Raw genomic sequence first — 14,136 nt, 5'->3', positions numbered from 1 at the left:
AGTTGACAAATTTGCAGATAGCCCAACTTTATTCAGCTTTTTTTCCTCTTTAAAGGGAGGGTATGGTGCAAAATCAACTTTTTAGAGCGCGTTTACCTTGTTACTATGTCATCAATAACATACCTGTATTTGCGCATCTTTGAATGTTCTCCAGTGGTTATTCCTCCCAGAAAGCCCCTCCTGACGTCCTACATGTCCAGGAAATGCTTTCAATCACCTCTCGATCTCTTGCTAAGCTTAATCCTTTCACTGCGAAGTAGAAACTGCGTAGCAAAGGGGAGCAAGACGACGGGGTGGGAGGGGCTTGAAGGGAGATCAGGAAGTGAAATTTGTTTCAGCTGTTTATAGCGCAATTTACATACAGGTACATTTGATCCAAGTCCCTACATTTAAATGCCTCCACCTGTAATACTGTTCATAAGCACAAAGCAGTTTCTTAAAGCTGTCACACTAGATTATAATTTGTCAGTAGCTACACTACTAAAGGGCAGTGGCTGGACAAGTCCGAAAATATTCCATTTGCGATTTTCCCCCCTCAGTCCAGAACAATGACGGCTCTGTTTAGAATAATATGTTAAGTACATACAAGTACAGTACACTGTTATATGGTTTGTGATTTATTTACTCTATAACCTCGGTCGTTGAGGATTTTTCCAGGGTTGTAGAGTTTTCAAAGCCCCGATTTAAAGAACATAATCCAGTTATTTGCATGATTTAAACAAACCGCCGGGGGGCAGTCATAATGTTTGCAAAGGTTGTTGTACAGCCCAAAGTAATTGCAGTATTTGCTACTAACACTAAGGCGTATATGATCAAAAATACCGGTAGATTAAAAAAACAATAAAATGCACTTTCTTTGGCTAACCCTATGAACCGGTAGACTGCGTGTAATACTTACAGACTAATTCAAAGAGAATAGCTGCGTAGCCCCGGTCTTCTAATAGTCTAACGTTTATTTTAATGAAATGGAAATAAAGGGACGTTGTTTTAGTATTTTGTGACAATCTGAAACGGCAGAAGCATGCAGCTCGATCGAAGTACATTATTCTCCGCATGTACGACTTTTATCAGGTCTGACCCGTGTTAATGATACTGCAGGATATTCTTCACGGCGCTTCCATCTTCCAACGCATTACGACCGAATGTTACGGCTGCTTTTGTAAATATCGCTCATGTGCTTTTGGTTTGGTTTTGTGCCTGGACGGGTCAAGGGAAATAAGGAGGAAATGTTAATGCAAAAGAAGAAAAGCTACATGACTTAAAATAACCTTGTAACACACATGGTTTTTGAAGTTGTTTTGACTAATACATGCACTTAAGACTTTGATTTAGCCTGTTTCTCAACCAGACAATTAAACTATTCTCCCATAAAAAACCTTAACACTCCCAGAATAGGCAGTGTTTAGAAAGATGCAAGCTGGATAATGAAGTTTTGAGCTTGTAAATATGCTGTTGAAGTAATTTTAATTCATGTAGAGATATCTTTTGCATGTACAGCTGTTGCAGTGAGAAGTGGCTGTGAAATAAATGAGATTACACCGGACAAATGTTCGTTTAGAGCTGGCACAATACTTTATTTGTACTGTAATTTAAATGCATTTGAACTATCTTCTAGCTTGTAAATAATCTCCTCGCTTTTGCAGGAAAGACGTCTTCCACTCATTGTCTAAGATTTTGTAAAAACTTTCATTTTATTTTGAATTTTGTCCATGAAATAAATCCAGCTGCATTACCTGCTTCCATCTCCGCTCCTTTTTCTTCACGTCATCGTTTCATATAATTTCAGTAAACTCAGCCCCTGCTATAATTTATAAAATGTTGTGTATATAAAGTAATGTTTTGTAAATCTGCAGGCTCATTTGTGTCTTATTATTAAGACAAATGGCATCAAACAGGTGCGATATAGAGCAGCAGCCCCGCCCCCCTCGAAGCCCTCGCTATTTCAGGAAGGACATTTTCCATTATGGGGAAAATTTATGGGAGTTTTATTTTCAGAGCCAAGCGTGGGCTTTGAGGTGAGCGGGACTGTTGATCTCCATTCACCTTAATACAATAAACTACATGGATAGAAATAAGAAAATAAGAAAAAAAATCAGCTTCAGTAAAACTAGGTGTAAAAGTTTCTGTCCCGAGTGTTTTAATGCACGATTTGATCCGGATGGACGCCCAGTGTTTTGTAGATCTCTCTGAGGATGAGCAGAGCCGTGTCTTCAGACTCCCTGCAACATGAAAAGAAGTGTTTGTGAAAGTCAACCTGAAATATGGCGTAAGGAGTTTGTAAAAATCATACACAAAACTAAACGTGGCCACTTGGATTTAACTGTTATGTGTTGTCACAGCAGTTGGTAAGGTCTAGATTCAACAACACTGTGCCCGAAGAGTGAGATCATCTGACGACATGAACATTCTGAATGACCAGGTTATTCCATCAATGGATTCTTCCCTGATGGCACAGGCATATTCTAAGGCGACAATGCCAGGATTCATTGGGCTCACGTTGTGAAACATAATTTTCACACATGGATTGTCCAGATCTAAACCCTATTGAGAATCTTTGGGATAAAGAAGGTTTTGCACAGTGGCCACACTCATCAATATTCTCCTGGATCTTAACCTCTTAACTCCCGCCTGAACCGAGAGGATCTTTTTCCTCATGTCAGATTTTTTTTCCATCACTTTTTTGTTGGGAATTCAACTAATTTTTGTAACTTTTTTGTCATTTGTCATTTTTTGTCACATTTGTATTTTTTTAAATGAATTTTTCGTCAATTTTTTGTCACATTTGTCATTTTTTGTCAGATTTTTAGCCAATTTTTGTCATTTTTGTAATTTTTCGTCACATTTCCATCATTGTTTTCGTCTCAGTTTTGTTGCTATTTTCACAGCTTTTTTCCAGAAGCTTTTGGACTGGGGTAAAGCCAAACTGGAGAAAGTGTGCTCGGTTCAGGTGGGAGTTAAGGGGTTAAAGGTGCATTGTGCAACCTTTTATGCAAAAGAAAAGGTTGATATTTGTGCGTATTTGACCTTGTAGTAGGTTTCCTGGTCAGCAGTGAAAACCTTCCAAACAACTGATCCTGGAGCGTCCTAGAGACGACTGTGATGGAAAGTAAAGGCGCCATGCTGAACACTCATTCAGCCGCTGGGTCAATACAACTTCAAATACACACAAATATCATCTTTTTTTTTGCGCAAAAGTTGCATAATGCACCTTTAAGATCTTCACGCAACACTGGATCTTGTGACATTGCAGAAGCTTATTGAAACAACGCCTCAGCGAATGTGAGCTGTAATCAAAGCTAATGGCGGTCCGATTGTGTATCATCAGTTCTACCACGTGCAAGTGCAGAGGATGAAAATAGAAGAAAATAATAACCAGTCCGTACCAGTAGCAGAGGTGGCTTTGCAGTGCGAACAGATACTCGTTGAAGCTCTCGATGGGTTTTTCTTGAAGAACAAAGTCGATTCTGTTTCCTCCGTTCAACATCCCGATCTTCACATTTGGATCCTCCTCCCGCTGCGGCTCCGGAGTCTCTACCTCCCTCTTATCCTCTGAACAAAACAAACAAAACATTTAGTTACATTTAGATCCTGATAAAGGGGAGATTTTTTTAAACCAGTGGTTCCCAACCTGGGGGGCTCCTGGGATTGCAGGGGGGGCCCAGATCTTTGCCTGGTCAGAGGGTCAGGTCATAGATGATTATTTGAGCAAAATAAATCATCAAATATGACTGAGTAAGGACTACAGGTGCATTAAACTCCCCAATTTCAGTTTATTTGTTTGAAAGAAATACTTTTCATATTTTGATACAGTTGTGGGGGCCACAGTTTTGGACTGGGGTGGGGGGCCTGGTCCGACTACAGCACACGCAGGGATGTGCTTCAAGGAAAAAAGGTTGGGAACCACTGTTTTAAACAACAAGGCTCCACGTAAACTGACCGTGGTGCGCGCTCTTCTCCTCCTCCTCAATCTGGTCGGCGACCATGGCGAGTTGCGCCTGGAGCTGAGCGGACGAGGTGTGCGCTCGGGCGAAATCGTTCAGAGTTTGCCACGCGGTTCTCAACGAGCTGATGAACCCGTGCTTTAGATCTGAGCCCATCCGTGTCAGACTCTCCTTTAGCTCTGAGAAAACACAGATTTACAAATAGGAAATCAGAGACAACAAGCAAGAGTCCTATTCACAAGAAAAGCACCTAACTGGGCAGAGGTGGCTTTACTCAATGATCTAATCTATATGAAGTGAGTTGAAGTTACTACACATTTAGTGGTAACTGGTAAACACACCACAAAAATGTTAAAATATATATAGTTTTGGCTATAACTAACACAAAACAAATATCTTGTAGAAGTCTTACCCAGATGAAGCCTCTTCCTCCCTTTGTGATGTGGGACCAGAACAGGCTTCAGGTCCAGGTCTGGTACAATCATTGGCTCAATACGATACGCCACCGGGTCCAACTACGAGGAAAAGTTTTAATATTGTTAAAAATAGCGTAAACATGGTGGCAAAATTCAGTTGAAAAATACACTACTAGGACTTGCCATCATATACAGTATAAAACATTGCATTATGGGGGTATAAGGGGTAATCAGATACATTTTTTATGCACGCTATGATAAAAGGTGGTAAGATGCCAAGGCTGCATACCTGTAAAATACTGTAAGTCATATAAAAGCTTTTCAAAATACAACAACATCTGTATCATGAAGCTTAAGCGTAATTATCTGCAGTGTCACCCTTATCCAATCATCACCCGGGATCCTACTTTCCTGTCAGAGTTTCTGTCAGAGTCTCTCCAGGTTGAAACCACTGTAAGCATCTTTAGTTTAATGTAAAAGCAGTACCGGGTGGTATATGTTGAAGAAGCCCTTGCAGGTGGGCAGGTGGTAGGTCTCCTCGATCTTCTCCAGACCCCTCACCGTGAGGAACATCCCGATGGGAGAGCCCAGCGCAAAGAAACTCACCGGCTCAAAGTCTAGAGTGTGGTACACCACGGACACCTGCGGAGCAAGAGGGAGCAACACCAAATATCAGGACAGAGATTTTTTTATAGTGTTGTGTGTCCGTTTAACATCGTAACTCCCGCCTGAACCGAAAGCATTTTCTCCAGTTCAGCTTTACCCAAATCCTGTAGGCCAGTGTAACACCTCATTTGAAAGCTAAGATCTACAAAACTCATCTAAATGGATCTTTTTCCTCACGTCATCAGATTTTTTCCATCTTTTTAGGGGGGGGTATTCAACTCATTCTGTAGCTTTTTTGTAATTTTTTTGGTCATTTTTTGTCATTTTTTTGTCACATTTTTGTCACATTTTTTGTCATTTTATTGTAATTTTTTGTCTTTATGTCGTTTTTTGTCATTTTTTGTCACATTTTTCGTCACTTTTTTGTTAGTTTTTGTCATTTTTTGTCTTTTTTTGTCACATTTTCTCACATTTTTGTCACATTTTTTGTCATTTTATTGTAATTTTTTGTCTTTTTTTGTCACATTTTTCTCACTTTTTTCTCACTTTTTTTTTGTAATTTTTTGTCACATTTTTTGTCATTTTTTTGTCATTTTTTGTCACATTTTGTCACATTTTTTGTCATTTTTTTGTCATTTTTTGTTACATTTTTGTCACATTTTTTGTCATTTTTTTGTCATTTTTTTGTCATTTTTTTGTCACATTTTTGTCACATTTTTCTCACATTTTTTGTCACATTTTTTGTCATTTTCTTGTCACGTTTTTGTCACATTTTTTGGTCATTTTTTGTCACATTTTTTGGTCATTTTTTGTCATATTTTTTGTCATATTTTTTGTCATATTTTTTGTCATTTTTTGTCACATTTTTTGTCACTTTTTGGTCAAATTTTTTGTCATTTTTTGTCTTTTTTGTCATATTTTTGTCAGTTTTTTGTCATTTTTTGTCAGTTTTTTCATCACATTTTTGGCATTTTTTCGTCACTATTTTGTCAAAGTTTTATCATTTTTTTGTCACATCTTCATCATTGTTTTTGTCTCAGATCTGTCGCCATTTTCACACCTTTTTTTGAAGCTTTTGGATTGGGGTAAAGTCAAACTGGAGAAAATGTGCTTGGTTCAGGTGGGAGTTAAGGGGCTAAACATTAAAATGACCCAGTAGTAGTTTATATGAGTTAAACACTGAAGCTTGTTTTGAGGCGGCTACAATTGTAGTTCTGCACTTGACGCTTTACCTGCCCAGTGCCGACTTTGAAGTAGTTGTAGTTGACGTGGACAGAGGAGACTCCGACAGGAAGAGGCTGCTCCGGTTCAGGGACAGGGGCTGCAGTTTGTGCAGCTACCACCGGGGGGAGCTCTTTCACCGCCGCCGCCTTCTCTGCCTGGAATCAAATGGTAAAAAACAAAACAATAAAGACAACCTGCTGCTTTAATAATGGACATCTTGACACAAATGCAACCGGAAAGAAAGAAAACCAAAGTTGAGGTAAAAGGGGAAAGAAAGACAAACAAATGACATACAATAAGTTAAAATACGTACCTGTTTGCTTAACCACTCTTTGACAAATTTAGCGATCTTCTTCCTTGGGCCCAGAGGGATTCCCATTTCCTTCAGGTCATCGATGGTGCACATGTACTGTTAAAAGAAAATGAACTATTAGCGTATTAAAGACATTAAAGATAAATCTAGTTACTGTTATTGAACTCACAAAAGACTCCAGGTCGATTTTCTCCTCGTCGAAAGTGCTCTTGTATTCGGACAGTCCCAGGTTTTCCAGGACTGAGGACAGGTCTTCTAGCTCATCCTTGGGCTCGTCTTTTGGCTCCTCTTCAGCAGGAGGAGTGACTGTGGGAGGGATCTGTGGCTCAGGAGCTGGGACCTGCAAACAAAACGATTAGTAAGATATAATAGAACAGCCATGGATTTAGTCATAGTCAAAGAACAGATTTACGTCATTATTTCCAAAAGGCTTGGTTTGTGTGAAATGGTGGAGCAAGTTTTTAACTCTAAAACAACATCTCACTGTATCTCACTTGCAATTTACTGATATACTGTATGGATTTTCCATTTTTGCAGTGAAAATTGCAATTAAAGAGGGGGTATTATGCTTTTTGCAGGCAATTGGAAATGATCTCAAACACATCTTTATCACTACCTGATTTTCAAACAATCTCTCTATAAGCCCCTCCCACTCCCCTCCTCTTGCTCCCCTTCGCGGCAGTTTCAATAAAGATAACAAATAAAACACAGTCTGTTTGACCTCTGTGGCTGAAGTGAAGCGATGGCGAGTGATGTTACTTGAAAGGATTGGGTATAGCAAGAGATCGAGAGGTGAGAAAAGCATTTCCTGGATTACGCAAGAACCTCAGGAGGAGCTTTATGGGAGCTGTCGCCGCACTGCTAAGAATAACCACAGGTGAAGATCCAAGGATTATTCAAAGATACTAAACCAGCGGCTCAAAATACAACTCCAGGTATGTTGTTGATGACAGAACAAGATATAATATAGAAAGCTCTAAAAAGTCAATTTCTCTTAATACCCCTTGCTTTAATATGTACAACTCTTTAGTGCCCTTTGTAATGAAGCCTCCATTTCACACAATAAACTACATGTATCTGCAAAAATGTATGTATTTCTGACCTGTGGCCCCACTCCATTTGCTGTGGGAATGATTGGCATCGATGACCCAAGATTCTGGTTTGACAAAAGATCGAAAAGAATCAAAGAACCTGCAAAAGGAAACAAGCAGAGGAACATAGTTGGATCAAAAATCATACATAAAAACACAGTACATCATAAATTTACAGACGTGAAAAGTCTTGCCTAAACTGTGGCCGGCGACAGACACCGAGCCCTTGTAGCCGGGGTTCCTCTCCATAAACAGGGCGAAGAGCCGGTTAATTTCGAAGGCCACGGTGTCCATGATGGTCTGGCAGTAAGTCGGGCTGTTGTAGAAAAGCACGTCCAGCAAAGTCTCGTTCGTGAAGTGACGCAGGCGCCCAGTGCTCGGCAACGTGATCTTCTTTATGCGCCTAAAAGGGAAGCAGATCACGAAAAGAATGCATGACTTTGGCGAATACATGTGGCAGAGAAGACACTGTGGCCATGTGGTATTTTTTAGGTCATTTGTTTCTTTTTATGCAATTTAAAGCTGTAAAACATTATAAATGATCTTGAATGATGTGATGAACTCCTGTGGGATTGTCGCAGTGATAAGGAGGCCCTAAAGCTTTGCAAATGACTGGTCAACGGTACATCATGATCTCCTCTCACCTGTCGACCCCCGTGGCGTCTCCGTGCAGAGCCGTGTGCCACTGAACCGGCAGAAACTCCACGCGGCTGATGCTGTGCTCGTCCAGCTGCTTCTTAAAGTGAGTCTGCAGCAGCTTCAGAGAAACGCTCCGGAAGTCATCCACTGAACACAAAAAGGATTCGCAATGAGCATCATGGTAGAACGGGGAATCTATGAGTTCGATTAGATGGAAATATGCATAAAATTGCGTATTGAGATACAAGAACATATCTCAGTATGGAGAAACGGTGGCCTGTTCCTTTAAGATACTGTAAGTCTAAAATATGAACTGCTAAACCAATACAAGAATCTCATGCACTTCAGAACTTGGATTGTCAATCAAAGTGACACTCACCGCACTCGACCATGCTCCTAAACCTCAGGTCACAAACGGGGCCGATGCCATGGACCATGAACACGAGATGATCCACCGTCTCCAGCTCACCTAAAAATGTTAGAAGAAATATAGAAGCAGGTAAATAAATTAGTGGTTAATCAATCGCATTTAAGCATCATTTAGTTCGGGGTGGTGTTTATTTTAGATGCGTCTTTGTATTTTCCTGCACTTTAACTCATTTGAAGTGGAGATGTGAGGCCTGTGTGATCATTTCAAACACTTCAAAGACAACAGCAGTGTGATTTATTTTGGAGAATGATCTTTTTAAATAGGTTTATGTTGGCGCTGAACTGTGTGAATAAACAAGTTTGACAATCAAATTGTTTTTGGCTTCACGTGTTGTTTGTGCCTAAGCAACGTCTGCAGGAAAAAGGAAACTGTCGAAAGTAAAGTACGATTAATTTCGCACTTTAAAAAGGGGATATCATGCCACTTGCAGGTATTTTGTAATAGTCTCAAGACGTCTTTGTTATCTCCTATCCTCCATCCTACCATAAGCCCCTCCCACCGCCCTACTCTTGCTCTCCTTCACCCTACAGTTGTTTCAATAAAGAGAAAAAATAAAATAAAAAAACACACCACTCGGCACATGTGGCTGTAGCGACAGGTGAGTATTTTAACTGTTTGCACATTTCCTGTCTGTTTTGCACATCCCGGGTGATCTTACTGAATGCCCATCGATTGTAACAAGTGAATTTCTCCGTTGTGAGATCAATAAAGGATGATCTTATCTCTTATCTTATCTTTTACTTCATGATAAGAGAAAAAAGCTCAGCAAGAGATCGAGAAGTGAGGAAAGCTTTTCCTCGATACATAAAACCTCAGAAGCAGCTTTTTGGGAGCTGTCAATGAGAATAGCCACCCGTTAAGATCCAAAGAGTACGGACAGATGTGGGAGTGGGTCGGAACCCAGCTCCAGGTGTGTTTTTGACATTGTAACATGATTAAAAGCTCTATAAAAGCTGATTATGCAAAACATCCCCTTTAAGAAGAGGCTAAGGGAGACTAAAAGAGTTGCATTTGACATTCAGACGTGCATCATCTATGATTATCTTGACAACCGTTCATTTAGAAGTCTGGCTGGAGAAAGACTTCAACCACAGCCTGAGCAAATCTAACTGAACACAATTCACGGCAGGAGAGGAACAGTCCAGGTGTCTTGTATTGCTTAGAAATTTGGGGTGAATTACTATTATCCAACATATAAATAAATTCAAAATACTTAATACTGATGCAAATGTGGCCCATTAAGATGCACTGTCCTAACTCACAATAAAAGTACCTAAATAAAGCGTATGACCTTTAAGTACTGATGTCTCTATTTACCATCTGGGACCTCGTCGTGGTCGTCGTCGATGCCCCTCTTCACCACTCGGGGCCTGGTCTGTCCGTCCTGCGTCGTTCCCCATTCGTCAGGCATCGAACTGGGCTGGAACTGCACGATCACCTGAAACAAAGGCAGAGTTACTGATTTGTTTTTTGGTTGCTTTTGTTGTAAAGATCAGATGATGGTGGACTCACCTTCGGGTTGTGCATGACGATCGTTTCTCCAGACGGGAACTCCAGTCTGCGGTGCCACTGGTTTGTAGACACTGCTCTCTTGTATTCGGTCTGATATTGGAAACAGAAGCGCAGCATGTGTTATAACAAGACAGCAACATTTCTAAATTTTTAGTTCAGCATCTGTTTATTCTTTTCTTTGTATGTCAGAAAGTGTAAGCTGTTGAACCAGTCTGTGTTGGTTGCAAGAAGGAATTTGGACTGTGGTCTGAACAGTGTTTTCTGATCAAAACAGAAGATAAAACGTACAGACATAATGAAGTATAATCACTGCAGTCATCAGCACAGCAGTCTAATGTTTTAGCCAGTCAAAATGTTTCGTTAATATTCTGAAAAATTGTACGGCCCCTAAAAGTGGCTAAAACAAAAAGCCCTTCTCTCCATCTATAAAGATCTTGCAACTTTTTCAAGCGCTCGATGCCATATTTTCAATTTAATTATCTTTGCATAGCCAAACTTAAATTATAGCTGTTTCAGGGGGTTTTACACAAAGGTTTGACTTTTGATGAGTAGTAGTAGTAGTAGTAGTACACACAAACCTCAAGCTTGTCACTGAACTCCTCTGAGTAGGGGATGAAGCGGCTGTCGTTGTCTCCTTTATAAAACCATGTGCAGCGTCGGACCTCCGTGGGCTCCTCCTCCCAGAACACCGAAGTCCGGAGCCGATCGTACAACTGCACGTCGTAGCGCCCCCCGTCAGTCCGAACAATCACATTCTCAGGGTCTGGTTGAACTATGAAAGCACAAAAATAATCACAATGTTCTCCCCATCAAACAGGCTGAAGATTAACATACTACATTCATAACTAGAGGTCGAAAAGATTAGGTTTCACACAATACTCCGTTACCTCACCAAATGCTGATTTATGAATATATTGTTCTACTAAATAAAGACAACAGAGACATGGAGAGGAGGAAAGTGGTTCCACAGCCCATAAATACTTAAAAAATAGGACAATGCTAACATACATATGCTAACGTTAGCAACAAGTGCCGCTTTTTCGCTTCTACTGAACAATTTGCTGTGAATAAACGTCCATATTGACCCGATTTTGGCTTGACTTTACTGGTGCGTGATAAATATGTTTATAGACTACCAGAAAACACCACCACCCCCTTGTATGGCACGTTGCCGTCTCTATCTATAGTTCTGAAATTACAAGCAAAAGTCTGCAATATAAAATGTATAAAATGAAATCCAAGAGGTGTACAAACTTGAAGACCGAAGGAAGTTTCTATCACTGACGGTTCAGTCTTTTAGCGACCAAATGTCGCCCGATAGCTGATATTATAAAATACCCACCTCTATACATAACTATAATTTTGCTTCTTGCATCACTAACATTTGTGACTCTGTGTTTCTATTTAAACTATAGCAGTACTTTTGGAACAAAGTCACATATTTACAACAGTAACAAAAATTATCTCAATAAGGATCGTCTCTGTGACTGGAGCCAAATCTGTGGGGAAAAATTGCTCCTGTTTCTACAACATACAGAATTTCTAATCCTGCATTAAATCCTACAGCTACTGCCACGACCACATCAGTACTGTGCAGTACCGGAGTTGTAGATCTCCTCCAGCTGAAGAGAGTCGATGATGCTGAACGGGAGCCACACACTCTTCGACTCGACCTGTTTGCAGAAGAACCAGTGCGGTTGAACCGTCTCATACACGTTAAAGTTGTACTGCATCATGGGACCGGCCGGTACCACAGCCCCGGAAGACGAGGGGGGAGGAGGGATCACTGAGGGAGGAGGCTGGGAAGACATAAGTGAATTAAAATGATTAAGAAAGCACAGATTGAGATGGGAAAGACAACTAACTCGGCGATACAACATTCCTATTTTAATCTCTTGGGATACAAAGACTTAAGGCCAAAGCACACCAATAAGTGTTAGGGGCAGACTTTATATAAATAATGATGTGACAATAATATGCCCTATTGAGTCAAAAATAATTACATTTTGACCAATAAAAACACATGCTTTCTCATGTTCCCTGTTCTATTCTCATCAGCTCTCAGCTAATTGTACATACCAGGAGAAGATATCTTGCAAATGCTGCATAATCTAAAGTCAAAAGTTCATTGAAAAGCTGCAGGAATCTAGCCTTACATTCACTGTTATCAAACAAAACATACAAACCTTGTCAAAGAATAGTTATGGAAAAAGCAAACAAAATGCCATGTTAGCACTAGCAGCGGATTGGAAACAGAGCCAGATTGTTTGTAAATATTCCTCTGCATACTTAACATACTTCGTCTCATAACAAACACATGAGCTGCTTACCTTGGTGAAACTCTGCGCCGTTGTTGCCGGTGGTGGTGGGAACGCCTGAGGAGGAAGGTGGGCTGGATATGAATACGGAGCCTGCGGAGGTGTGTGCATCTGGGGCATGACCTCCGGAGCCGGGATGTAGGGACTGGCCCGGCTGCTGGAGGGCGTGTGTCGATACGGGTTGTGACTCTGCGGCAGCGTCTGAGGAGTGAGCGGCGGAGGAGGGGTCATCGTGTTCGGAGGTGGGGTTTGGCGTCCCATCGGGCTCTGGCGTCCCATCGGGCTCTGCCGTCCCATCGGGCTCTGGTACGCTGCATTACCGCCACCGAAAGCTGCTGGAGGGGGAGGCTGCTGCATTTGGGACACTGCGGGAGGAGGTGCCAGCGGGGGGGCCATGCTGACAGAACTCGGGGCTGAGGTGAAGGCCATGGAGACGGGGGCAGAGGCAAAAGTCTGGGGGGGACATGACGGCTGGCCGATAGAGGCGAACGGGTCACTTGGCACCGGGTTTGAGAAGTAGCTAAAAGTCGAAGGAGCGGGGCCGTTATCTGAGGTTTGCCCAACGAAACTGTCTTCTTCGCCCACCGAATCATCTGGATAATAATGATAGAAAAAATTTCAGAAAGATGCATAATGTATAGTAGGACATTGGATGAATAAAGTACAAACAGTTATAATAGTTCAGATATCTATTATTAACAAACTTCTCATTGAGTTTTGACAGTTGTTCCCCATTTTTCCATCCTCAATAATACATCTGCAACTGAAACCAGAACTGCCCTTGGACACAGTGGCAGAGACGTGGCACTGATAGCAATTAGGTGTGTGTTTACATTCAGTGAAAGCAGTGAAAAGTTCAATCGAAATATGATTGTCAGACAAATTTTAATCAGTATAAGTAAGTTACCCCTGTTATTATATGCTGAACATGTAAATATCAATCCCTAGAAAGCAAAAGATACAGTAGACATCAATAACACAATAATTCTCAGTCATCCAAGCAGTCACAGTGAGAACAAGGTTAAAAAGACACATGAATCTTTTCAAAAACTACCAAAGTGAAAAACATTATAACAAGCATTACTAAGAGGCCAAATTTTGCAATCATAATAATGCATAAAACAGCTGACAGCAGGGCCAAAACACCGGTTAGCTCATTAGCAAGCTAATGTCACTGCTAGAGTTTACACATCCCTCTTGGTTTTAACTGCCTCACCTCCTGTCATCAGCGCCGAACCGCCGGCCTGGCTCACGGGAAGAAAGGGCAGGTTAAAATTAAACTCCGGAGCCGCGTTTAAAAGTAAATTTGCACTACTGTCGGGCAATTTTTTTATTCGATCTGCCATTTTTACTTAAATTTACACGTAGCCACCACAAGCGGAACCCGTGGCAGTGCACGACCTGCCCTGCTTTCCTGACTGATTTTGCTGATCTATAAATGAATGGATAATGCCAACCTACCGTAACATATGGACGCAGATGATTTATAAATCTGTACAACTACGGGTGCCGTTTGGTGGAGCTCGAAATATAACTCGTTACTGCCTCTACTGGTGTGGAGTATTTACGGGGCATTATTATTTAGTTTACTTCCTTTTAATGTTTGCTTTATTTCTAATGCTCTTTTCCTTTCTGATTTACTGAAA

At 41.0% G+C, this 14,136-nt stretch overlaps 1 protein-coding gene across 2 annotated transcripts; it reads right to left on the bottom strand.

The window, feature by feature from the left end:
- Positions 1-1,553: 1,553 nt before the first annotated feature.
- Positions 1,554-13,894, bottom strand: sec23ip (SEC23 interacting protein). 2 transcript variants are annotated; one of them, XM_079560579.1, is made up of 19 exons: positions 13,707-13,894; positions 12,798-13,083; positions 12,503-12,761; positions 11,773-11,971; positions 10,751-10,944; positions 10,173-10,262; positions 9,978-10,098; positions 8,610-8,699; positions 8,236-8,377; positions 7,786-7,994; positions 7,603-7,691; positions 6,670-6,840; positions 6,501-6,596; positions 6,196-6,342; positions 4,844-4,999; positions 4,354-4,456; positions 3,938-4,120; positions 3,384-3,549; positions 1,554-2,219 (listed from the first exon to the last, which is right to left on the bottom strand). In XM_079560579.1, the coding sequence occupies exons 1-19, from the start codon at positions 13,834-13,836 to the stop codon at positions 2,138-2,140; spliced, it is 2,913 nt and encodes a 970-aa protein (XP_079416705.1). In that variant the 5' UTR covers positions 13,837-13,894; the 3' UTR covers positions 1,554-2,137. The 2 variants fall into 2 exon arrangements, with proteins under 2 accessions (XP_079416705.1, XP_079416704.1); XM_079560578.1 differs by having other exon boundaries at positions 12,503-13,083.
- Positions 13,895-14,136: the final 242 nt, after the last annotated feature.

The sequence above is a fragment of the Gobius niger genome (assembly GCF_951799975.1).
Source record: "Gobius niger genome assembly, chromosome: 7".
In the NCBI taxonomy this organism is placed as follows: Eukaryota; Metazoa; Chordata; class Actinopteri; order Gobiiformes; family Gobiidae; genus Gobius; species Gobius niger.
The sequence above is the reverse complement of the archived record's forward strand: the minus strand, read 5'-3'. Positions and strand labels throughout refer to the sequence as shown.